General features: G+C 44.3%; 2 protein-coding genes across 2 annotated transcripts in view; both read left to right on the top strand.

Annotated features, from left to right (window-relative positions):
• Positions 1-16402, top strand: part of hbs1l (HBS1-like translational GTPase) — a 70711-nt gene extending 54309 nt beyond the window's left edge. Inside the window, exons 15-18 of the mRNA XM_063223119.1 lie at positions 161-269; positions 732-832; positions 1451-1595; positions 13993-16402. Coding sequence (XP_063079189.1) covers positions 161-269; positions 732-832; positions 1451-1595; positions 13993-14004 — 367 coding nt within the window. The 3' untranslated portion in view covers positions 14005-16402. The remainder of the gene's footprint in view (positions 1-160; positions 270-731; positions 833-1450; positions 1596-13992) is intronic.
• A 103-nt stretch (positions 16403-16505) lies between these two features.
• aldh8a1 (aldehyde dehydrogenase 8 family, member A1) lies at positions 16506-26124 on the top strand. Its single transcript, XM_063223122.1, has 7 exons — positions 16506-17171; positions 18066-18213; positions 21447-21602; positions 22073-22222; positions 22833-23089; positions 24704-24865; positions 25354-26124. Exons 1-7 carry the CDS (start codon positions 17034-17036, stop codon positions 25807-25809), a joined length of 1467 nt encoding a protein of 488 aa, XP_063079192.1. The 5' UTR covers positions 16506-17033; the 3' UTR covers positions 25810-26124.
• The last annotated feature ends 779 nt before the right edge of the window (positions 26125-26903 follow it).

The following is a 26903-nucleotide window of genomic DNA, read 5'->3' as shown; positions in this document are numbered from 1 at the left end:
ACAAAACTTGAAGACATATTCACACACACACACACACACACACACACACACACACATCTGCATACATATACGATTGGTAAGTCCTTTTCTGTCAATATCCTTTCTTATACTTTTAATCTTTTTTGCCTCAACCTCTACTCCCCCACTCCCTCCATCCTAGTGTGGGTTGTGTGTTCTGTGATCCAAAAGCACCTATCAGGGCCTGCACTCGATTCAGAGCCCGGATTCTGCTGTTCAACATCGAGGTTCCCATTACACAAGGTTTTCCTGTGAGTATTTCCTCTCTGTGTGTGCGTGTGCGCACAAGTGTGTGTGCGCGAGTGCGTGCGTGTGTGTGTGTGTACACGTGCGTGTGTGTGTGTGTGTTTGTGTGTGTGTGTGTGTGTGTGTGTGTGTGTACATCAAGAGGCGCTCAGTGTCTATTAACTTAATCTCCATTGTTATAAATATATATGTCGGCGTGTGCCCTCCTCAGTGTGCAACTGAGGAAGGCACACGCCGAAACGCGTCTGTGCACAAAATAAAGAAAAATTGATGCAAGATGCGCCCCCTTTTCTTTGATTCTAAGTATTTATTTGGGACAGCACCCCTAAAAGTTATCAAGAAACCTGAGTGAAGCCTGCTACCCATCATTGATATAATATGTATGTAACATAGTATATGTCATGACTTGTGTTCAGACTGACGTTTTGTGCATGATCTTGTCTGTGTGTGTGTGTGTGTGTGCTCAGGTGTTGCTACACTACCAGACAGTAAGTGAGCCGGCGACAATCAGAAAGCTGGTGAGCATCTTGCACAAAAGCAACGGAGAGGTGCTGAAGAAGAAACCAAAGTGAGTGTTTGTCTAACTAGAGCGCGAGCGAGAGAGTGAGTGTTTTTCTGAAAGAGATGGAGAGAGAGGGAGCACGCAGGAGAGCGTGAGTGTTTGAGTGTGTTTTTCTGACTGTGCTCGAAAGTGCTGCCAAGTAAAAGCCCCTGTTGCTCAGCAACGAACAAAAACAAACAGCCCAGTCGAAAAACTGTTTTCAAGCACTGAATAAATGATCAGAACTGAAATGACCTCTGTGTGTGTGTGTGTGTGTGTGTGTGTGTGTGTGTGTGTGTGTGTGTGTGTGTGTGCGTGTGCGTGTGCGTGTGCGTGTGCGTGTGCGCGTGCACATGTCTCCCTTTTCCTTGCATATCTCCATTCACGTTTTTCAATCGGAATTTAATCGTGGCAATAGTGACCTGTCTTCGAGCATCAGTGAAACCTTAACATGCTGACAGTTTCATGCAATTTTGCATAATTATTACAATTCAATTCAGGTTTTATTTTGTTAATCCCAGATATAATTCAGTCTTGGTTATATATCATTTCATTTCATTTCATTGACTGCATAGTTGTGATGATGTGCTGTATCAATACATTTTGATTGATTGTTTGATTGATTGCCGGTTGTTTGTTGGACAGGTGTCTAGGTAAGGGCCAGAATGCCGTGGTGGAGATCCAGACGCAGCGGCCGGTGGCTCTGGAGCTGTACAAGGACTACAAGGAGCTGGGCCGCTTCATGCTGCGATACGTGGGCTCCACCATCGCTGCTGGGGTCATCACAGAGGTAGCCTTTTTTTTTCTTCAGAAAGTGTGCTCAAGTCCAAACTGTATTGCACAAGGTCTTCGGGTGTGAGCAAGCAGCAAAGTTCATATTTAGTAGAAAAGCCGCACTGTCAGGTGTAATTCTTGTTCTTTATTCTAGTGGGTTAGCATGACAGACAGACGTTTTGGCCTAATGACGCGATCACACCGCCAGCGTTGAAGGAGCCACAACGCTGCTGACTCCTGCCTGGAAAGCACTGGTCAGGGGCGTTGAAGGAGGCAAACGATTCAACCTGAAGCGTTCAGCCAGGAATCTCAACCAACCGAAGCTCATGTTTAGAAAAATGTGAACATTCCATTGGCCGATGCCCTGCTACCGCCAAGCTCATTACATATTTTTAGATGGCAACCCCCACTCCTCAGGCTTCACTGTGTGGGGGAGGACTTATTCAGTGCTTCTCAAAGTCAGTCCCTGGGTCTTTCTCAAAGCCTAGGCCAGTGTCCTTCCAAGTGTATCAGCCTAATTAGTCACGCCCAGTGATTGGATACTTTTTGGTGAACTCTACAGAATATCCAATCACTGGGTGTGACTAATAAAGGGTATCCAATCACTGGGCGTGACTAATTAGGCTGATACACTTGGAAGGACACTGGCCTAGACTTTGAGAAAGACCCGCTGTTTCTCAGTGTGTAGTAGTGTGTGCCCTTGGGAGTGTGACAGCCTTCGCAGTCATACATTCGCAAGACAAGGCTCAAAGCCTCACAAGCATCTCAAACGATGCGGATGGAACATGCGTGGAAGTGAATGTCATGGCGGTTTCGTTTTGGCTGCTACACACTTGTTCTCAATTGATTTTAAACTGTAAACTGTAACAAAGATTGGGTGGCTGTATTTCTGTGGTGGTGACATTTGAAAAGTACAGCAACACTACGAGAATATTGATATCAATTCATAACAGTGCAAAAATTGTCCGGTGCCCAAAGCTGTGAAATACAACACAAACGTAATGGGCACAAACAATGACCAAGTTGTGTTGAGTTTTAAGTTATTCATATCTTGGAAACAACATACCATACATATTGTGCTTAAACATGCATGACTTTCCTACACCTGTAATTGAAAAAGCTAAGAGTGAGCGTGGAGACATGAAGGATTCTGGGTATTTTGGGCAGTCATGGGTGAGCGGTTAGGGCGTCAGACTTGCATCCCAGAGGTTGCCGGTTCGACTCCCGACCCGCCAGGTTGGTGGGGGGAGTAATCAACCAGTGCTCTCCCCCATCCTCCTCCATGACTGAGGTACCCTGAGCATGGTACCGTCCCACCGCACTGCTCCCCATGGGGCGCCACTGAGGGCTGCCCCCTTGCACTGGTGAGGCATAAATGCAATTTCGTTGTGTGCAGTGTGCAGTGTTCACTTGTGTGCTGTGGAGTGCTGTGTCACAATGACAATGGGAGTTGGAGTTTCCCAATAGGCTTTCACTTTTTCTTTCACTTTTGTCACGGCCAAGGATGCATCGAGTGTAGCCTTGGAAATGCTATGAATCAAGTGCGTGGTACTTGCTAGATTTTGAACTTGCTTCACTTTAGAACAGTACTTGGCGAGCCACAATGACGCAGAATCCTTGAAAAATGGGCGTTACTCATCTTAGCAAGGCTAGGACACTTCACATGGGGCACCTAAGTCACGCCCTCTACTTCCTGGTTCATGGGGCAGGGGGAGTCAAAAAATAATTACTGGGCTTGAAAATGAATGTTTTTTTGACACTAGTGTTGCTGTCGTCAACGAAGACGCGGAGGAAATATCCTCGTCAACAACATTTTTTATCATGTGAAGAAAACCAGACGAGAAGTAAAGAGTATTTTCGTCATGTCAAAAACCAATGCATACCCAACTCAAACGTAAAACGTCACAAATAAAAACTATGCTAAAATGGTTCTCCGTTTTTGTTGACGAGAGGAGAGGCTTTGAAGATGACGAAAAGAAACATTATTGTCATGGTGATGATAAATATTTTGCATGTGACAGCAAGAGCCTTTCGCGTTTCTCAGTCAGCATTCATTGCTTTCAATAATGGTCTCGTCGTCATTGGCTGCGTGGAATTGGCACTTTCGTCAGGTGATGGAAACGACAGGTTTAAAATCATGGCGTTAGCGTTCAGCTTCTGTAGGCAACTAAGACCGAGAAGCGACGACGGCTTGATTATTTTTTTTCAAAAAACAGTAAAACTGCGATGGCCTGCTCTGTAACACTTGGGCGAAAGAGACGGGGAGATGTTTGGGAACACTTCGAATATCAAGAAGCCGAGGACCTAACTGAATGCCGTGTGGTTATGATTGATGGCGAGAAATGTGGCCACACACTCAAAGGCAAAAACACAACTAACTTGAAGAGGCATCTGAAAAAAATTCATACGGACATCCAGGTAAGTGTAGTCAGTTTCGGACACACCTGCGCGATTAAAAGTAGGCCTAGGCTATCTGTGTAGGCCTAATTCCTTGGAAGCGATGGCCGGTCCGTGTAGCCTAACGCTTTGCAGTGCTTTGATCCATTTTAATAATTAATTTGGAAAATATTAAAATTGGGTTCAAAACTTCAATTTTCAATTTTCCAGTGAACTCAGAAAACAGAAAATTGACGTTCAGTTTGTGGAGAAGGCCTATGGCGTGCTCTTATCCAAATAGTTTGTTGGCTTGGGTTTGGGTGCTCTTTAGTCCAAGGCATAGTGGCCTACTTCCAGGATCAAAAAATGAGAAGAAATTCTCTGACTAAGGCACTCCAAATTAAAATGTCTTTATTGAAATGACGGGTCCTACATGGACATATTAAAAACAAGGCCCCTTTTAATATTGTTTGCCTTGTTTTTAATATGTCCATGTAGGACCCGTCATTTCAATAAAGACATTTTAATTTGGAGTGCCTTAGTCAGAGAATTTATTCTAATTTTTTGATCCAGAAAATTGACGTTGTTTAATTCATTGTAATTTGTCGGTTGCTTTTGAAAGAGAAAACAACTGAATTTGAAACCAAAGTAAAATGAGTCAATATTTCAATTTTCAATTTCTGCATGGTGGTTGGACTGAATCATTCGCGCGGGGTCCAGGGGATGTAGGAATTGGCTCAAGTAGCGCCAGATGTGTTTTGCCTAAATGAAATGGATGGCAAGTCAGCTTAAAACGTAGGCTTGCTACAGATCCGACAGAATGACTGGCAGCTGTAGTCGTAGCCAACCTGCAAACTTTTCAATAACCCGCTTTCACCTACCCTGACAACACGCCAGAGACCAACTCCGAACCCAACTCCGAACTCAGAGGGTAGCACGTTGGGCACGCATAGCCTACTGTAGATCAGTGGTCGGCAACTCCGTTTGCATATGGGCCAACTCCCCTAAGAATTCAGACAATCATATTAGGCCTATGGAAAAACATCAGTTGCTTCACTTGAGCAGACTGTGGGCTACATTGCCGTTATAGCGCTTCAAGCTTAGTTTCCACTGAACTGAAATGACGCGGTCGAGCAATAACGCACTGCGAATTCATGACGCTTGCTTTGTTACACCCGTAGCCTATAGTACATTTCAAGCCTGTCTTATTTCTGTGAAATGTCAAGATAATGTTACAAATAGGCTAATATAGGTCTTGCAGATGTTTTGGAATAATCCGCAGTGGTGTAGTCTACGTAGAACGCAGGTATACGGAGTATACCCACTTCTAAATTTTAGGGGCTTCAGTATACCCACTTCAAATGGATTGATCAATTGTTTAGAATAGCATAAATATATACAGTATACCCACTTCAAAAAAATGCTTGAATATACAGTATACCCACTTCAAAAAAGTAGACTGCACCACTGATAATCCGGTCACGGATGCTGCAGTGTGGTGCCAACTGCGCAATGAGATCCCATTGGATGGGAAATATCCACGCGTAAAATAAACAATGTGCAACGTTTATGCCTTAATAGCCAATGCAAATTTAGACGGGGCCTTATGAAGAGTAGTCTAGTCGGCGTGGAGTCAATGGGTCTGTGGTGCGCATTAATCAGAGTTTGCACACCATGCATGCCTGCCTAGTTCTACTATGTGGGTAGCCTATTTTTCTCCCCCTGTCCATGAACTCACTTTCGTCCCAACGGTTGTCGGGAAGGAGGTGAAAGTTTGCAGGTTGGCCTATACAGCTGAGCCAGTTGTTCTGTCAGATCTGTAGCCTACGTCTCAGCTGACTTGCCATCCATTTCATTTGTAGACATTACGCAAAACACATCTGGCGCTACTTGAGCCAATACATCCCCCGGTCCCTGCGCGACACAGAAATTGGACATTGAAATATTGCCTAATTTTACTTTGGTTTCAAATTCACATATTTTCTCTTTCAAAGGCCACCGACAAATTACAATGAAACGAGCACACAGCGTCAATTTTCTGTTTTCTGAGTTGTCTGGAAATTTGAAGTTTTGAACTAATTTTCATCTTTTTCATGTGAATTCCGAAAATGGATCAAAGCACTGCAAAGCGTTACACGGACCAGCCATCGCTTCCAAGGAATAAGGGGGTTGTGCCAACGCTGTTCTGCGTCCATTAGGACCTTTAGCATTTCAATTGCACTCAGATTGTGCGACCACTGTTGCCAATATGGATTACTGTATTTTTTCACAGGCATCCGTTCAATATAGCCTAGGCCTGTATGGGTATATTTTAGGACTGTGGCTAATAAGTCTACGACTCCACACACTAGCGCAACTCTGCCGTCTGCTTCTTCTCCAAATCTTCTTCCTCCGCTGCGGCAACGTCTCATTTCTCATTTCTGGTAGCCCAGGTTATAGTTGTGTCTGTCAGACTCGGTACAGTAAGCCTATCTAAATATAGGTTTGACGCGCTGCTTCACTGGAGGGTTGTCCCAGACGGAGAAAAAAAGCACGATGGCATTCATTCATTCATTTCGCTGCAGTAGTAAATCTAAATTAAATCGTGGGAGAATTTCATTTGTGGCGTTAACATTCTGTTCAAGACGCAGGACACAGGTGTAAATGTTTGTTGATCCGTTTAACTAACTGACAATTGACCGATACCTAGGCCTTGCGTACTTGTAGGTTAGACCATGCGTATGACATTAGAGGTGCAGCACTTGCGTGCAGTTGGCTCCCCACATGTTGAAGATATGAATAGATTTATTTTTTATTCATTTGTGCACGATTGTGTAGGCAAAATGAGTGTTCGTGTGAGAAGCTTAGGCCTATTTAAGCTTTTTAACTTTCAATGGGTAAATGACTTGAATGAAATAACAAAGTAACAAACTGTTTCTGCAGAAACATTGTTTACCCACACACCTGCACAAACAATTCGAACCATTTCGAGTATTTTGGTTGCTGATTTGGCGCTGCATTTAGGCCTACAAAAGTACATTTTAAGTAACATAAACGGTTTGTGCAAAAACGTTCATGTTGCCTGCTCAATTGTGCAAAAATGATTCATTTGAATGATAATAGAGTGCTGCGTAATTGTGGTCACCAGATAGCCTGATCTTAAAGGTGCAGTGTGTAAGATTTTCAGTTGTTTCTTTCCAGAATTTATGCTACCCATTCACTAATACCTTTTTCATACCAACATCAAATTAAGTATTCATTATGACTACGACAATTTCACTTTCCTATCCTCTCCATGGTCCGCCCTTTTGAATTTCCTGAAAGACATTTTTAGCTGCAAAGATGACTGTACTTGGGCCATACTAGAAAATATCAGTTTAGTAAACTGTCATGAAAAGATCAAATTCGGCAATAGGCAACCCAGTTTCAATGAGCAACATAGTTGCAGTACCTCTTTTGACCATTTCCTGCACAGTGCACCTTTTTAAGGTTTGTGCAGAAATGCTCATTTTGCCTGTGCTATCATGTAGGCCTACAAATGATGCAGAAACAAATAACAAAAAAATGCTTTTATGCATAATATTCAACATATCTGGTGCCAACTTCACAATAGTTTTGCAGGTGTGAGGGTGTGGGGCTATAACAGAAATGTGTAAATGTAGGCCTATGTGAAATAATCCACTTGGCACACACATCCTGGTGTCTTCAGGCTTACATTAAGCGCAAAATGTGTAACTTAAAATATAGTCACATTAATACCGGTTTGATTTGAAATGATATAAGTAGCCTATATTGTGAAACATTATTATGAGCAGTAGACCTTTCTGACTGGACTCTCCTCCCCCCCCCCCTCTATTCTAGATTCCAGAACGGACACCACAGAAACCCAAGAGAAAGCCCAGCAGCATTCAAATGTATAACGAAAACGCCCCTGAACAACGTTGTAAAGAGCAGGCAATTGCCCAATGGATTGGCCGTACTGGCCTGCCAGCAAGAATTGTCGAAGATGAAGAATTCATTCAGATGATGGGAAGTATGGACAAAAAATTCAATGTGCCTAAAAGACAAAAAATTCTGAATCTCATTGAAAACATGTATATAGAAGAGAAGGGAAAGATCAAACGAAGCCTTTCCCAAGCGCGCAGGGTTACCACGGGCCTGGACATCTGGACCAAGAAGGGGCTCACTGCCTCTTTCCTGGGTGTCAGTGCATGCTACTTCAATCCTGAAAGCAATAAGGCTGAACACAAACTTCTTAGCTTGAAAGAACTGGCACATCCACATACGGGGGAAGCAATTGGTGCGCTGGTGGAGGAGTCTATGGCGGAATGGGGCATCCAAAGAGACAAGATAATTACAACCATCACTGATAACGGCAGCAACATGGTGGCTTCATTTCGCAGTGAAGCCACCGGAACATCTGACTGTTCCGAGGACGAGCACAGCGAGGACCCCAATGACTATGATGTGGAAGGAGAGGATGAGAGGTCAGTCTGTGTATGAAGTGTATTCATTAGCCTTCACGAAACTATGCAGTTAGTTTTTCAGTCACTTAATATGAATAAAAAGAAATGTCATATCAAGTACAAGCATTTTGAGCTACTGTATTTAATATAATGTCTTGTACTTAAGAAGTTGATGGCGCAAAATAAATGGTCTGTGAACCTACTAATATAATGTTTTGTGTTTTTATGCTTGCAGAAGAGATTATGGGGCCATTCAAAGGACACCCTGCGCTGTACACACCCTCCAGCTTGTAGTAAATATGATTCAGAAGGAGGCACCAATAAGAAGATTGCTGGACAAAGTCAGGCACATGGTTAACAAATTCAGAAAATCCTCTGTTGCCACAGAACGCCTTCTCCACAAATGCAACCTTGTATTAGTGAAAGACTGCCCGACCCGATGGTCAAGCTGCTTCGCCATGCTCAAGCGCTGCCTGGAGGTGAAGGAACACGTCATTCATGTTGCAGAGGCCATGGGGTGGGGCACCCTACAACCCAATGAGTGGCAGAGAATGGGTCTGCTTCATGACCTCCTTCTGCCATTTGCAGAACACACAAAGTCCCTTGAAAGTGACACCCAGTCCCTTTCCCTCATTGTGCCAGCACTACTGGACCTGAAACAGCACCTGTCAGAGTTCTCCATTACACATGGCAGAAGCTACAAGGATGCTGCTACTTTGGCCCAAAAGATGCTGTCAAGTATGGATCAACGATTTGGTGTGTTCCTTGATTCCACTGCTGAAAACTTCTCACCACTTCCAGCAGCAGCTTGCTTTTTGGACCCATTTGTAGCTGAAGGTCTTGTAGAAAGCGAAGAGGGTGAATTTCAGAGTCTCTTGCGAAAAGCAGAGGATTACATCTCTTTTCTTGCTCCACCAAGTCTGCCTGAAGAACAAGTGACCGATGATGAGCAAGTGGCACCAGAAGTACCCTCAGCAAAACGTAAAAGATTTAAATATTTTAGCTCAAAACGTCCAGTAAGGCCCAAGACACCCAAACCATTGAGTATTCGGCAGGAGCTTTTAAAATACAGGGCATTACTGTCAGAGTCCTTCCACACTGGTGATGGTGATGAGGTTGAGGAGTCTGGCATTGAGTATTGGTTAACCAGGTGTTGCTCTACAGCATTCCCGAACCTGAAACCACTGGCATTAGATCTCCTTGCAATGCCGGCATCTCAGGCCTTCACAGAGAGAGTCTTCAGCGTTACTGGTTATCTGTCGTGTGGCCGTAGAAACAGGGCCAGGAAAATTTTAGAACAGAGTGCATTCTTAAAGGTGAACAAACCTAAGTAGGTATTGCGTACAGTATGTTTGTGGTTGCATATGTAACGGAGGCTAACTAGCAGAGTTGGTGTAGAACGTTGGTAAAATCTCCCTCCCAAAGCTTCATACAGTGCCGATGCTGTCGGGCCGGAAGACTAGTCTCTTGGCCCAGCTGTATCGTACTGTGTCTCCTATTGCCAGGCCGTTGTAGTTGACGAGGTGGCCTGTTCGATCCCTGAGGGGGGTGAACAGGTGCAAGATGATCTGCTTCACAGTGGTGCCACTAACCCGGGATGGGAGTGAGGTTCAAGGAGGAGAGTGTAACGGAGGCTAACTAGCAGAGATGGCGTGGAACGTTGGTTAAACCTCCCTCCCAAAGCCTCAGACAGTGCCGATGGGCCGGAAGACTAGTCTCTTGGTCCAGCGTTATCGTACTGTGGCTCCCATTGCCGGACCGTTGTAGTTGACGAGGTTGCACGTTCGATCCCCGAGGGGGGTTAATAGGTGCAAGATGACCTCTGTCATGTGACTGAGGTCATCGTGCACCTGTTCACCCCCCTCGGGGATCGAACGTGCAACCTTGTCAACTACAACGGTCCGGTAATGGGAGCCACAGTACGATGCAACCTTGTATTAGTGAAAGACTGCCTGACCCAATTAGTGGCAGAGAATGGGCCATTTGCAGAACACACAAAGTCCCTTGAAAGTGACACCCAGTCCCTTTCCCTCATTGTGCAAGCACTGCTGGACCTGAATCAGCACCTGTCAGAGTTCTCCATTACACATGGCAGAAGCTACAAGGATGCTGCTACTTTGGCCCAAAAGATGAGGTCAAGTATGGATCAACGACTTGGTGTGTTCCTTGATTCAACAGCTGAAAACTTCTCACCACTTCCAGCAGCAGCTTGCTTTTAGGACCCATTTGTAGCTGAAGGTCTTGTAGAAAGCGAGGAGGGTGAATTTCAGAGTCTCTTGCGAAAAGCAGAGGATTACATCACTTTTCTTGCTCCACCGCTGGGCCAAGAGACTAGTCTTCCGGCCCATCGGCACTGTCTGAGGCTTTGGGAGGGAGGTTTACCAATGTTCCACGCCATCTCTGCTAGTTAGCCTCCGTTACACTCTCCCCCTTAAACCTAACTCCCATCCGGGTCACAGCACCATTATGACGGGTCATCTTGCACCTGGTAACCCACCTTTGGGATCAAACCTGCTACCTCGTCAACTACACCGGTCCGGCAATGGGAGACACAGTACGATACCACTGGGCCAAGAGACCAGTCTTTCAGTCCAACGGCATAGACACTGAATGACTCTTTCGGAGGGAGGTTTTACCAACGTTCCACACCAACTCTGCTAGTTGGCCTCCGTTACACATGCATGCATACATGCATACACATAGGCCCCTACATGTTTTTTTTTGAGAATCTGACTACTCTTTTGCTAACTGTTGTGCTAGTATATGAGGGATAGGGTAGAATTTAGAGGATATGACCCTATGCTGTTCCATTTATTTTTGAACAGGATTTACAGCTGATGTGTTTTTTGTTTTTTTTTTGGGGGGGGGGGGGGCAGCAGTCTTTCAAGTGTCACTGTGGGGAGTGGAAACCCCTTTTGTTTTGTTTTTTTTTGTTTGTTTTTTTGTTGGATTTAGAAACTAAAATCGCACAATTTTTTTCAATTCAGAATATGATCTTTATTTCACCTTGATAAAGCATTTTGTTTATTTTCCTTTTTGAGTTGATGCTTGTGGTGTATTAACATGTTTTGATGGAATAAAGACAATTCATTCAAACTGTAGCACTTTCTATTTTTGCATTAGGTGTTCAGTATTAACGAGTGTACTGTATGAGGTATCTTTAAATAGGTTGGTTTTGTGTCTTACATTGTGCACTTTTACCTCATGTCTGGGTTAAAGAGAATCACATCACAGAGAAGACCAACGTGTGAATTGTGTTGACTAAAATGTCTTCTTATTTTTGTTTGCTGACTAAAACTACATTGTGTTGACTAAAAGTAGACTTAAATGTCTTCATGTTTTTGTTTGCTGACTAAAATTACATTATGTTGACTAAAAGTAGACTTAAATGTCGTCTTATTTTTGTTTGCTGACTAAAACTACATTGTGTTGACTAAAAGTAGACTTAAATGTCTTCATATTTTTGTTTGCTGACTAAAATTACTCTAAGACTAGACTGAAATGGGTCATGGATGACACTGACATGAATGTGACTAAATGCATGGACTTAAAAGTAGACTAAAACTTGACTAAAATTAAGGAATTTGGTGATTTGACTAAAACTGTCAAGGACTAAAATGACAACTTGATGCAAAGACTTGACTAGACTAAGACTAAAACTGAAATGTGCCGGCAAAAGCAACACTATTTGACACCAATCCAAACCTTGGACTTCCACCTATGCACCACAAATCCAAAAATCACTCATTTTCAAGCCCAGTAATAATTTTTTGACTCCTTCTGCCCCATGAACCAGGAAGTAGAGAGCGTGACTTAGGTGCCCCATTGAGAAATACCCAGTGGGTCTCCGAAGGCGAATTCAGCAGGGATCCCACTGGTGCTTGAATTCCTTGAAAATGCTTGAATTTCAATTAAGTGTTTTCAAGGTTGTGAAATTGCTTGAAATGTTGGTGAAGTGCATTGAAAATGCTTGGAATTTGTGTCAAGTCAAACTCAGTAAGCGAAATGATAGAAATAAATTGTTCAGGTACATCAAAAATCTGAGGGAGTGAGATGTCAGATGGGATTTGCCATTCGACAAAAATAAAATTGATTAGAATGCAGGAAATTGCATCTTAAAAACACAACATTTTCTGGGGGAGGACCCCCACACTCCCTTCCCGCATCCTTTTAAAGGTGCTGGAAAACAGAAAATGTGGTCCTTGAAAAGTGCTTGAATTTGTTCATGAAAAAGGTGTGGGAACCCTGATTCAGGCCGACAGAGGATTGTACTTGGTTTTTCCCTGCTTACCTTGACGACACCTGGACGTCGGCAGGTTCAAATATGGTCACATGTGGAAAAGGCTGGTATGGCTTTCAGAGGCTGGTATGACCGCGGGAGGCTTGAAGGGAAGCACTTTAGTGCCGATTTTACCTGAGCACAGGCACCGTTCTGTGGTCCGTTTCTCGATTATTGTCGTTGCTAACCGCCTTAAGACCGTCTTACCATTCCCTTGGATTCAGTGGTGAGCGTCGCTGTCGAGAGAGAGTTGAGTCGCTCTTACGAAGGACGTTGCTACCGTCGTTAGCAAAGACGCTTTCGAGATACGGACCCCAGGTCAGCCTGAAAACAGTAATGGTGTGGTCTGGAAACCACTGGTGGTTAGGCTGCATCAAACAGCCCAGCTTTTGAAAATCCTCATCAACTTTTGCTGTATTGTTCCGTTGTACTAGCATAACTTCCTGTTAAAATCTTTTGAAATCCGTTAAAACCTTTTGAAATTTGATCAGTGTTCAAGGGTGGCACAATAGCCTTGACATTTTGAATGGCAGTGAATTTGAATGTTCTTCTATCTCAGACGCAGTAGATTTCAAGAGTTTACCTTTCTGACGTGTGACACTCTGAAGAAGGCGGAAATTGCACGTTACTTTTTTATTGCTTAGGCATTGTTGGGGAAACTTCCCATTGTATCTGTAATCTGACTCTTTGCACTTCATCATATCGTACACGTTCCTCACAGAAGTTGTTACTACAGTCTTTCACCCTCGTACTGAATTAGGAAAAACAGGCTTTACTTGTTTTGCTCCACTTATCTGGAATGAGTTGCAGTGTATATTGACTATGACCTCTGCCTTCATTGGAGACTTTTTGGACAACAATTAATACTGTATATACACAGAGGAATGATATTGCTTTTAGAATTACTCTACAAACGTTTTAGCTGCCACTGTGTTTTACATACGTTTATTTTCCTTATTATATGTTAACGTGTTTGTCTGCGTCTGGAACTTTTTTTTGGCTGCCATTTTGAGTATAAATCAGTGAAAAAGTGTTTACCAAAACATGTCGGAAATGTGAAACCTTTAAAAACTATGCGTCTGTATTGGAAGAAAATGGAAACTATAATGTGCAGTGCACACTCTCTGAAGTGTTTTTTCTCTCTTTCTAAGGGGCCGTTCAAAGCAGTCCAGTCTGCTGTCTGCCCCGTGTACTTTTTACAGGCCTATAAATCAGTATGGCTGCAGTAGTGTGAGAAGTCTTACCTGACTGTCTGTGTGTGTGTGCACCTGTGTCTATTCATGTGTTCGCTTGCATGTGTGTCTGTTGCGCAGATCAAAGAGTGAGCACCAGCCGGAGGACTGGAAGGACAGACGGCCTGGACCACGAGAGCTGAAGAACGAACGAACGAACAAGTGCAATTTCCTCTCACCCCCCTTCAGTTTTGGGCTAGCGCACACACACACACGCACACACACACACACACACACATGCACACACGCACACATACACACACACACACCGTACACCCTAGAACACAGTCACCATTCACATCTCTGAAGTATGTACACACACACACACACACACACACACACACACACACACACACACACACACACACACACACACACACACACACACACACACACACACACACAGGCAGGCAGGCAGGTTCTGGCTTTCCAGCTTGACCATGGAGAAGAGCATTGGTTATTGACCGATAACCGATAAGCTGCACAAACTAATTACTATAGTTATTTTTTAATTTTTTAATTTTATTTTCTTCTCAAACAAGGGAGGGTGTGCATTTGCCATTAGCATGTCATCACTGCAGGTGTTTTCCAGATCTGTCTGAGTTGAAGCATAACGCTGCTCACATACAGTGGCTAATTAACACTGACTGAATGGCATGTAATGGACACTGGGAGTAATAGCAAGTGAATGGTGAATGTCAAGTCCTGCTAGCTGTTTTTGACAACTGTTGGACTGCACATCCTGAGGAGTCTGGACAGTTGCCATGCTACGTCTTCCAGCTAGAGTCTGTTAACACCCACCCACACGGACACACACACGGACACACACACGGACACACACACACACTCAATATCAGAGAAAGGAAAGACAATAGAGCTTGACTGACATCGTCATCAGTGTCATTGTTGTTCAACATGAGCAGACGTACTGTTTTGGTATTGTGGCACATTCATCAGACATACTCTTGGTGTGTCGCTGTGGCACAAAAGATGGCACCCATCTCTTGATAATTCACCATATTCTCAAAATAGGGTGAATTCAGGTAAATTGGGCCACTTTTTTCCATTAACTTTATATGCAAAAAAGTGGCCCAATTTACTTGAATTCACCCTACAATATCCCCCTGGCTTTGTCAAAGAACTGCTTTTATTTTTATTTTCTCCCTTTATTTTAAAATTCAGTTTTATGAACGACTGAAAATGTATTATTGCGTTACCTGTTTTTCAGGTAATCTTTTTTTCTTCTTCTTTTTATTTTGTTCTTATTTGTCTTTGAGTGGGGGGGGGAAACATTTTGACCCTGGTGACTCAGGAAAGTTGTTAATGTTTTAGAGGAATGAAATAGAAAAGGGATTCTTCAGTAGAATAGGCTTGCACACTGACCAGTGATCACAGGTAGCAGTGCAGAGAAATAACGGTAACACTTAACTTGACGCCGGCATCATAGGTACGACATAACCGTGTCATTACAGTGTCGTAACGCAGTCATGGACGTGTCATAATTATTATGTCTATGTCATCAACATGTTATGACTTGTCATTTAGTGATATTTGGTTATGGTAAAGACCGCCCTAACAATGTCAACTTTTCCTGACCATGAAACGTTTGACATTGACATAATGTTTATGACTCATTCATGACTGTGTCATGACACTGTTTTGACAATATTATGACACTGTTATGTCATGCGTGTGACGTGTCAAGTAAAGTGTAACTGATATAACTTACTGGGTTGTTTGAGATTTCAGACCCGATTCGGATTCCTAGCACCCTCAGCTGTCCAAATCCAGATTCCCTATGGTTACCAACGACCAGGACAATGGCAGACACAAACCAAGATAAATTATTATTTATGATTAAAATGATTGCTATTGTGGTGTCAGTCTCATCAGCCCTGATCCTGTGTTGGCTGAAAGCCAGAGGGGACACAAGACATCTGGTCAGACTTAAAGAAAAACACTTAAAACATATACGTACATGCACTCTGTCTGCCTGTTTTGGTCATTCCTAATGACAATTTTTTTTTCTGGAGTCAACATTTTCAAGGCTAGGATTTTCAGGTTCATGTTTGATTGCATTTCCTGGGCTCCTCAAAAGAAAGAGGGAAAAAAGGAGAGAAAAAAGAACACTCCCTCTCAAAAGCTTATGTGCTTGTAAGCAGTCCCTCACCCAAATATATTGTTTTTTTGGTCTTGAAGAATTGACACCTTGCCAGAGGTGCTCTGAAGGACTCAATTCTGCAAAGCAAAGCAAAAAAAAGAAAAAAAAATCTAAAAAGTGTTTCTGCAAAAGAGACAAAGGTGGCATGCGTGATGTGTGCATTTGGTGTAAGCCGCGAAGGCTGACATATATCATTCACTAATAATACAAGTACATCTACCACTCTCGGATCTGCTCATGTACTAAAAAAGTGGATGTTTACATACAACACAACACACAGTCAGCCGACAGTAGCCTTCATGTGGAATAATAAAAGTGAGCAATTGAAAATATTTGTTTGCGTATTATTTTGTGAAGCTACTCTGTAACTTGTTGTGCAGTATGACACAGGTGCTCTGTGTCTGAACAGCTTACCATCTGCTGACAAAGGATGCCAAGTGGACATGAATAATGATTTTATTCTGGTGTGTCATGTCTGATCGCTATGTCATTTTGACTTTTCACACTTTTCCATTGTGTACAAGTACACAAAATATGAATGATACATCTATTTGTTGATTTATTTAAACTTTAGGGATTTTGGTGGTGTTTGCCACTTTGCAGAAAATAGTAGTCCTATTTGGATGAGAGAAGAAAAGGGTTGTTAACATATGTAGCCTATAATAAACATGTATGCATAAATGTGAATGCATGAATGACCAAACCGTGTTTTCTTAAACTCCCTGCTTACAATTTGCGCATCTGGGTCATACAGACAGACAAGCCCACCCCATCCTGCTCCTGCGATTGGTGAGTGGGATTTGTGTAAAAGTAGGATTGGAGAGAAGAGGCTACTGTCCCTTCTCGACAGAATAGAGGAAATCGCCTACGGTTCGTGGAACCATCCTCACGGTCTACTTCAGAAGTTGTACGGAAGGAAGTCATTAGGGTAAAAGAGAACTTTGATAGACTGCAAATCGTCATGGGTGACAAAGGGGTCCAGCTTGTTTTGGAGAATTACATAGGGGGTAAATTTCTTCCGTGTTCCGCTCATATCGACTCTTACGAGCCTTCCACGGGGAATGTCTACTGTAAAGTCCCGGACAGTGGGAGCGAAGAGGTAAGCATTTTAATTGCAATATTACAGTTGGTCGCCCATACCTTCCTTCCACATAAACATACTTCTGTAAGTGTGTATAGTTTTGCTTTTGTTTAATTATGTATTCGCCGTGATGAACACTAATCGCGCAACCAGAGTGAACATGGGCATATGTTGCGTATTGTTTTGGAGCAAGGGTAGGCTGCTCTAAATTGTTGCAAGTGCAACTTAATGACCGTTTAGTAGCCCACCAGCACGTGTGGAGATACTTCATAAGTCAATGGATGACATTTCCTCCAACAAACCTTTGCACCTATTCTAGATGGGCAACTTTTTTTTTTAATTATTAACCCACCGGACGTCACCTGTGCGCGCGGGCACGGGCGCGCTCTTGCTCCTGCAGCTGTTCTGCCGAAATGGGAAGATCAAAGATTACAGACCATCGATAGAGAATGTGCCTACTGTGTGTAGGCCTTGTTAATTCAGACAGCGTAACGGATTTGATCATGACGTGATGAATTTGGGGGCTCAGTGTGAAGAACCAACGTGCTTTGGTGCGCTTGAGGAATGTAATGAAATAATGTGAAAATTTTGGCTGCACAAAAAATGAAAGGTTGAGAATTTATTTAAGCTTCTCTCTTTTTAAGTAGCCTACTTGTGTCCAAAGTGCCCACCCCCTGAGCGCGCGCAAACACGCACGGGTGCGCGGAGTTATTAGAATTCTACACAGACGTTCTACATTAAATCCACAGTGTTAAAAACACTTTTTGTGTCTCAGATGACGCTCTTGTGCACTTTGGGCACTAGGTTTCAGTGCGTAGCGCACTGAAATGTAGTGCCTGAAGTGCTTATGTGCGCCATTTGAGACACTGTGCTGTCATGTGCTGTCCTGATTCCCCATCACATGGTCTGCAGGTGGATGCAGCTGTGCAGGCGGCTAAAGAGGCCTTCCCTGCCTGGTCCTCCAGGAGCCCCGCTGACAGGGCCCAGGTCATGAACAAGCTGGCCGACCTCATGGAGGCCCGCCTGGAAGAGTTCGCCCAGGCCGAGTCCAAAGACCAGGGTATGGATGAGCACCGGCCAACCCCCGCACACCATTTGTTGATATAAAGTAGGAGACACTAGAGCAGGGCTATTCAAATGGCGGCCTTGGGGCCAGATGCGGCCCTTGGACGGCAAGGGTCTGGCCCCCCACAAGCCCCTTGAAATACAGAAACGTTTTTCGGAATTTAGAGATAGAAGGACGGGTTCCGTATCGAGCTGAAACGGGACATGGGACGTCAAAATGCAGGAAATTACATCTAAAAAATGCAGAACTTTCTGGGGGAGAACCCCCACACCCTCCACCTCAATGAAGAGTATTTTTTTCATTGACTGTTGGCAACCATAATACATACGTAGTTCGGCCCCTTTACTGGGAGGAATTTGAAAACTAGAGTTTTATGGACAAGTGCCTATCTTGTATACTAAGAAATTATCAAAAAATATCTTTCGCCTTAAGGTGCAGTTTCTTGTTGTTTAAGAAATAAGAAAGTCCTTGCAAAAAGTGTCATAGAGATTGCTTTGCAGCAGTAAGTCAGTTCCTCATCACTGAGCTGGTTCCTCTCCCTTTGTCCACAGCTCTCTAAATTAGTGAGAAGACAACCTCAACATTTGTACGTACTAAACTGTGCCATCTTCTTCCACATTTCGGAGTAGTGTAATGCTTTTCACCTTCTCAAAGTACAGTCACAGGGAGGAGGTGGTGCTGAAACACCTGCCCCTTTTGAAAGTTCCTTTTTGGGGGGGAGTCTTGTTTTGTCACAATGTACTGTGGTCCATGTTGACATGATAATCTACAAGTGCTTGACGATCAAAAGCCTGTGACAGTAATGGGCCAATATAGCCTCTGTAGCCCAGAAAGGCAGCTGAAAGGTCCACATGCCCTCCCAACTTCAGCACCTGCCCTCCAAAATGGCTGTGCACGCCACTGAGTACAGTACATGTATCTTTTGGTCCACCTCAGGTGCACCGGCCGAACCTTTATCTTCAAAATTCAGATTTGTGCCCTGGTCATTAATGAAAAAAAAACCCTGTATGGCGCGGACAATTAGTTTGTGAATATCTTAATTGTCCCCATGGACTTTTTCCAGCAAATGGAGTATAGGAATACCAACTCAATACAAACAACACCCTTCACAGACCCCAAAACGGTTACATTGTAAATTTACCCAAGTCAACACATTTATCTCAATGCATGCCAAAAGACATCGGGCAACCAAAGACATTGGAAAGGCCGGGAAAACGGGTCTTGATTGTGGAAAACGGGACATTTGGCATTAGACTTGTATTACATTATACCAGGAATCAGTCACCTGTCTTGACCAACCATTCTTTTGACCTCAATGTAAAGACCACCTGGGTAACACAGTTTGGTTCTAACTCAGACTCCAACAGTCTAAATAAGGGCAAATCTCATTTCTCTTCCATGGTACTTTGTTTTTGGCTTCATCTCATCCTTTTTTTACTGAGGTGATGGGGTGGCTAAAACAACATCACAGGGGTACAACAACAAACAACACCATGCAGAGAATTGATGAGACACTCAATTGCCTGTTCTCTCCTTTTGCCAGGCTAAGTTCCAAACATGGTTTGCACATATTGCTGTACTGCGCAAGATATATGGTTGTGTTAGGGCCGACTTGGAAGTTATTGCTCCAGATTTGAGAGGTCTGGGAAGTGTGACTGGCTCATACGGAAACTGGACTGGATCCAGGTAGGAACCCGTTGAGCTGGTTCTAAACTCTAGACCAGGGATGGGAAACTTTCTTGATAAAGAGAGCCAACATTTGTCATCGCCACCATCAGAGAGAAGCTACAAAATGATGAATAACATTTATACACATTTTTTAATTAAACCATGGCATTTTAACAAGATACCCTTGATGAACAACAATAAAGACAAAATGGTTAGTTTTAAAGAGAGAAGAAAATATGTTTACTGTAATGCTAGCACAAAATCCAATTGGAGGCGTGGGGGCTGCACTGAGTGAGGAGGCAGTCCGCCTGTGGCCTGTGGCCTTTGTAATGGTACAAAGGTCAAAGGTCAAGCCACAGGATTGTGATTACCCATCAAGCTGGTTCAACTGGACAGAGGGGTGAAATTGCCAAAGGTGGTCACTTTTAGTAGTCAACAGGTTTGCATACAGTTTTGTCTGTACACACACACACCTTGACATCTTTGTGGGGCCCTCCCAACAATTTCCATTCATATTAACCATAACAATAGGTAAAGAATGCTTAAAATGGTGGTTCGCTATTTTAGACATTAAGCCCTGTTTGTGTGGGGGTCTTGAATACCCAAAGGCTCCGTTCAGCACCAAATGTCAAAATTGTCATGAGAACATTCTCTACTTCACCCCAGCGAACCACCACTTTAACTGTGCCCAAACCAAAACTACCAAGGAAAAAAGATTTATGGGACCCAAAATGTGGCCCCCACAAAGTACCATTAACCTGTTAGAACATGGCATTATACTTAAGAAATAAGCCTCGAGAGGCTGTGGGTTTGTGCTCGATTTATAACAGGTATGTGGAGTGGGGCACGACGCAAAGCGTAGTGCATTACTAAAGGCCCTGCGCTATGTCATGTAGAGCAGTGTTTCTCAACTGGTGGGTCGCGACCCAAAAGTGGGTCGCGGAGGGGTCATGGGTGGGTCGCAGAGCCTTGGTGTAAAAAAAAAAAACGTAATTCTAAAAAAAAAAATCAACTTTTCATGCAACAATTTACAACTTTCATTTTGATAGGCTAGTGAACTCCGTGTCATCTGTTATCATAGATAGCCTACAATCTGAATGTTTATGCGAGATAGATAGCGTGCAACCAGTCATTCGAGTCTTGGTTACATTTTGAGAATTGCACTGAATTGACTTGAACGCTAAAAAAATTGGGTCATGACCGAATGAGAGTGGAAAATGGTGGGTCCCAAGACTGTTCCAGTTGAGAACCACTGATGTAGAGTAGTACTGTGGTAATTAACCCTTCAATAACTATGCCATTGTACCTCAGATGGTGCGGCGTGCTGTATGGGGCTACGGGATTTAACTTTCTTAGATGGGACACCTGGCCCAACTCACCACTATTGTGTGTGTGTGTGTATGTGTGTGTGTGTGTGTGTGTGTGTGTGTGTGTGTGTGTGTGTGTGTGTGTGTATGTGTGTGTGTGTGTATGTGTGTGTGTTTGACACGTGTGTGTGTGTGTTGTTCTATACTTGTGTTTCTGTCTGTGTTCGTGTGTCTTTATGTTTGTGCGTGTAGGTAAGACTATGACGTTTGCCAGGACGGTAGACATCCCGCGCTCGGTGCACAACCTGCGCTTTTTCGCCTCGTCTGTGCAGCACCACACCACCGACTGCAGTCAGATGGACCACATGGGCTGCCTCAACTACACCATCCGCTCCCCTGTAGGCGTGGGTAAGGCTGTGTGTGTGTGTGCGTGTGTGTGTGTGTGCGTGCGTGTACATGTGTGTGCACGTGTGTGTGTGTGTGTGCACGTGTGTATTTGCACGTATGTGTGTGTCTGCGTGCGTAAGTATTTGTCTGTAGAGGATGCACTGTAATGCAGGCTAACTGTATTTACAATATGTGCATGTGTGTATGCTTCCGTATAAGTGACACCCTCTCCAGTCCTGTGCGCTTTGTGTTACTTCTAGGTTAAAGGCTTTGTCTAAGGCAGTAAAAGCCCTGTGGACCTCATTCTAAGCCTGCCAATGCCCCCTTGACCTCATCATAAGCATGCCAATGCTCACCTCTCTCTCTCTCTCTCTCTCTTTCTCTCTCTCTCTCTCTCTCTCTCTCTCTCTCTCTCTCTCCCCCTCTCTCTCTCCCTCTCCTCTCTCTCTCTCTCTCTCTCTCTCTCTCTCTCTCTCTCTCTCTCTCTTCAGCCGGCCTGATCAGTCCATGGAATCTGCCCTTGTACCTGCTGACCTGGAAGATCGCCCCGGCCATGGCCACTGGCAACACGGTGGTGGCCAAGCCCAGTGAGATGACCTCCGTCACCGCCTGGATGATGTGCAAACTCATGAATGAGGCTGGTATGTGTGCGTCCGTGCGTGTGTACGTGTATGTGTGTGTATTGGTGTATGTTTATACTGTTTATACCTTATACTTTTTCCGTGTGTGTGTGCACTGCTGCGCGCATCAACATATATTAACATGTAATAACATGTAATGTAATTTTCATTAACTATAGTAATGACGTTTTATTAATGTATTGATTTTTCTTTAATGTGTGTGTGTGTGTGTGTGTGTGTGTGTGTGTGTGTGTGTGTGTGTGTGTGTGTGTGTGTGTGTGTGTGTGTGTGTGTGGATGCGTGCGCGTGTGCATGTGTGTTTGCATGTGTATATGTGTGTGTGTGTGCAACGCATGTGTGTGTGTGTGTGTGTGTGTGTGTGTGTGTGTGTGTGTGTGTGTGTGTGTGCATGTGTGTATATACTGTGTGTGTGTGTGTGTGTGTGTGTGTGTGTGTGTGTGTGTGTGTAACGCATATGTGTGTGTGTGTACATGTGTGTGTATGTGTATGTGTGTATATACTATATATGTGTGTGTGTGTGTGTGTGTGTGTGTGTGTGTGTGTGTGTGTGTGTGTGTGTGTGTGTGTGTGTATGTGTATGTGTGTATATACTATATGTGTGTGTGCCCAGGCGTGCCTCCCGGTGTGGTGAACATGGTGTTTGGCACGGGTCCCCGTGCGGGCGACGCGCTGGTGGGCCACCCGGACGTGCCGCTGGTCTCCTTCACTGGCAGCACGGCCACGGCGCGCGTCATCACCGAGCGCAGCGCCCCCTACTGCAAGAAGCTGTCCCTGGAGCTGGGCGGCAAGAACCCCGCCCTTGTGTTCGCCGACGCGGACATGGAGCAGTGCATCGCCACCACCGTGCGCTCCAGCTTCTCCAACCAGGTCTGTGAGCTCACACACACACACACACACACACACACACACAATCATGCACACACACACACAGACACACACATAATCATGCACACACACGCATTCCAGCACAGTGCATCGCCACCACCGTGCACGTAGAACCAAAGAACCAAGGAACCTAACACCCCATTTTCAGGTGTTGTTTATGACCTTACAGGCTATGTTTAGACAAAAAACCAGCCATTTTAAAATATACGTTTTTTTTTTTTTTTTTTAAGATTTTTTTGGGGTCTTTTTTTACTACTTTTTTTGACAGGACAGTTTGAGAGGTGGACAGGAAGCGAATGGGGAGAGGTCGGCAAATGACCTGGGCCGGGAGTCGAACCCAGGTCGGCCGCATTACAGACGAGTGCCCTACCGGTTGGCCACGGCAGGGCCAATATACGTTTTTTTTTTATATTCAATTTTTAATTTTTCAATGAATCTTAATTCATATTCTGAAGGTTGTTGTATTCCATGCTGTTTGAGTAATTTGTAAAGCCAGAAAATAGCTTTCAAAAAATACCTCAGACATCCTTTTGTGACTTACACTGACTGATATAATCAAGGCTGAATGCACAGTGTCCTACCCTCATATGTAAACCTTTGCTAGTCTGTTTCTCCCTTAATATTGGTGTCAGATTCACAAAAATTTCTGGGGTTGTTACTAAACAGGCACAGCTAGTACGATTGAAATCCGTGTTGGTCGGGTCCCAAAGTGTCTGATTTAACGTGAAATGACCCTATGACATTACAGAGAGCCCTAGTGTTGCGGTAAGGGGTTAAACAAGGTCAAGATATGAACCAGGATATATAAACACACACACACACACTGGACGATGGTGTAATTGAGGCAGCTGATATGATTCACCACACACACATGCACACACACACACACACGCTCCTGTTCTGTCTAATGTTGCTTATACATGGGTTCACCGTGTTTGTAAACACGATGTTGTGAGGAGGGGCAAGAAACTGGCAGCCAACCACGTGAGCTAAATGACCGACAGCAGTTTCCAACAATCAGAGATTGAGTCAGGAGAAAACAAGAATTTAGAACCCATGTATAGAATCAGATATTTTCTGCCACCCACTTTGACCAGGAACTTGCATGCCCAATAGAAACCGTCATGACCACTAGGTGGCAGTCTTGTGTTGTAAATGCTTGTCAAGTTTCCCCAACTGCAACGTAGTGTTTGTGATACTGTATGCACTGTGCGTTGAGGTATTCACCCATGTTGGGGGCAAAATTGATTTGTGTTTGGTCTGTGTGATTTGTCTGTCTGCCGCATGGAGGTATTTTATAAAATAGCGTCATGCAGCAGATTTATTGTATTTCACGCCATAACTGTTTTTATTTTTTTTACAAATTATACCTGTTTCTTTTCACAGTACAGCCTTACAGTCACGGCTCTAAATTAACACCAGCCAAAAAAAACTGTCAAATGCTGGTGAAAATTCAGTTTGGCTGGTAGAAAAGACCAACTTACTAGCCACTTTGCCCATTAGTGGGTGTGTGTTTGGCTTGTTAGATTACCATCTACTTGCCATTTTGGCTAGTGATGAAAAAAAGTTAATTTACGCTCCGTGTCTCTGTGACAGGGGGAGATCTGCCTCTGTACCAGCAGGATCTTTGTGGAGAGGAGCATCTTCCCAGAATTCCTGGAGAAGTTTGTAGCGGCCGCTCGGAAGTGGAAGACGGGCGATCCATCAGACGCTTCCAATAACAACGGGGCACTGATCAGCAAAGAGCACCTGGAGAAGGTGTGTGTGTGTGTGTGTGTGTGTGTGTGTGTGTGTGTGTGTGTGCGTGTGCGTGTGCGTGTGTGTGTGCGTGCGTGTGTGTGTGTGTGTGTACACGTGCGTTCGTGCATTCATGCGTGTGTAAGAGACTTTGTAAATCAGTAGGCAAACATGTGTTATAAACGTGTCTCCTCCTTCTCTTCCTCCTCCTCAGGTGAGAGGCTTTGTAAATCAGAAGGCTAACGCTTGTAATAAATGTGTATCCTCTCAGGCTAACATTTGTAATAAATATGTATCCTCTCAGGCTAACATTTGTAATAAATATGTATCCTCCTCAGGTGAGAGGCTTTGTGAATCAGTACTAATACTTTATAATAAATGTGTATCCTCCTCAGGTGAGAGGCTTTGTGAATCAGTACTAATACTTTATAATAAATATGTATCCTCCTCAGGTGAGAGGCTTTGTGAATCAGTACTAATACTTTATAATAAATGTGTATCCTCCTCAGGTGAGAGGCTTTGTGAAGCTGGCCCGCGAGGAAGGGGGCACGGTGCATTGTGGGGAGGGCGTGGACCCGCTGCCGGACCTCCCATCCCGAAACCGCGCCGGCTACTTCATGCCCGCCACCGTCATCTCCGGCGTGCAGGACTCGTCCCGCGTCATGCAGGACGAGATCTTCGGGCCCGTGACCTGCCTCACGCCCTTCGACCTGGAGGAGGAGGCCGTGGCGCGGGCCAACGGGGTGCGCTACGGGCTGGCAGCCACCGTCTGGACGCGCGACGTGGGCCGGGTGCACCGCGTGGCCAGGCGTCTGCAGTCGGGGCTGGTCTGGACCAACTGCTGGCTGGTGAGGGATCTGAACCTGCCCTTCGGGGGCATGAAGAACTCCGGCGTGGGCAGGGAGGGAGGGAAAGACTCCTATCACTTCTTCACGGAGGTCAAAACGGTCACCATCAAACAATGAGCAAGCGAGCGTGACACATCATCACTCTTTATAGCACACAAGCACATACACTGACGGATCAGCCACGAGACATCTTTATCAAGCAGCACACACGATCACTGCATACACACTGACACGCACAGTATGTACAGGCAACACCTAATACATACACACACACACACACACACACACACACACACACACACACACACACACACACACACACACACACACACACACACACACACACACACACACACACACACACACACACAAAAGTGCCTACATATCTTGAACACATGCATACAAGTACATTAAGTTCCTATATGTATTGAACACATGCATACAGATACATTGGCAAACACATATACGACGGATGACAATTTTGAGTGGCTTGGATTAAGACCCAAAAACTCCTAATCCAAGAAATATGTTTTTAATGAACGTACAAGTATAGATAGCACATCCTGTATGCTTGAGCCCACTTCAATGTACAACAGTGGTTCCCAAACAGGGGGTCGGGACCCCTATGGGGGGTTGCGGACGTACTGAAGTAGGGTCGTGGACAAGGGACTTACTTGTTCACTTGTATGGCTAATTGATGTATTTGCTGTCCTGTGGATTTCTAGCAACATCAGCGGACAAACTATTAATGGAAAATCTAGCAATATTAATGGAGAAAAAATGGCCTTGTCCATTAATATTGCTAGATTTTCCATTAATAGTTTGTCCGCTAATATTGCTAGAAATCCATTGCTAGACTAAGACTATGGTGGGTGGGAGGTCGAGAAAATATTCCAAAGTCCAAAAGGGGGGGGGGGGGGGGGGGGGGGGGGGGGGGGGGGGGGGGGGGTGTACAGTACAGCAGTGGTTCCCAACCTATGGGTCGGGACCCAACTTATGGGTCGCCAAAGACCCAAAGGGGGTCGCGGAGCCCTCTTGATTTTAAGGGGTTTAATTCTAAAAATATATAGCCCATGTTGAATAAATGACAAAGCATTTAACTAATATATGCATAGAAGCAACACATATAACATTTGCTACATCAAACATTTTTTCTATATTTGACCAAAGACAAATTGAGGAATAAAATAACTAAAATGAGTTTTCACAGG

This window comes from Engraulis encrasicolus, chromosome 18 (assembly GCF_034702125.1).
Source record: "Engraulis encrasicolus isolate BLACKSEA-1 chromosome 18, IST_EnEncr_1.0, whole genome shotgun sequence".
In the NCBI taxonomy this organism is placed as follows: Eukaryota; Metazoa; Chordata; class Actinopteri; order Clupeiformes; family Engraulidae; genus Engraulis; species Engraulis encrasicolus.
This window is presented reverse-complemented; position numbering and strand designations above follow the sequence as displayed.

Excerpts from the sequence above, each read along its gene's own strand:
- aldh8a1 (XM_063223122.1), top strand. The coding sequence starts at position 17,034 with ATGGGTGACAAAGGGGTCCAGCTTGTTTTGGAGAATTACATAGGGGGT. Across the intron at positions 17,172-18,065 it reads CGGACAGTGGGAGCGAAGAG|GTGGATGCAGCTGTGCAGGC; the intron begins GTAAGCATTTTA and ends CATGGTCTGCAG. Across the intron at positions 24,866-25,353 it reads GCAAAGAGCACCTGGAGAAG|GTGAGAGGCTTTGTGAAGCT; the intron begins GTGTGTGTGTGT and ends TATCCTCCTCAG.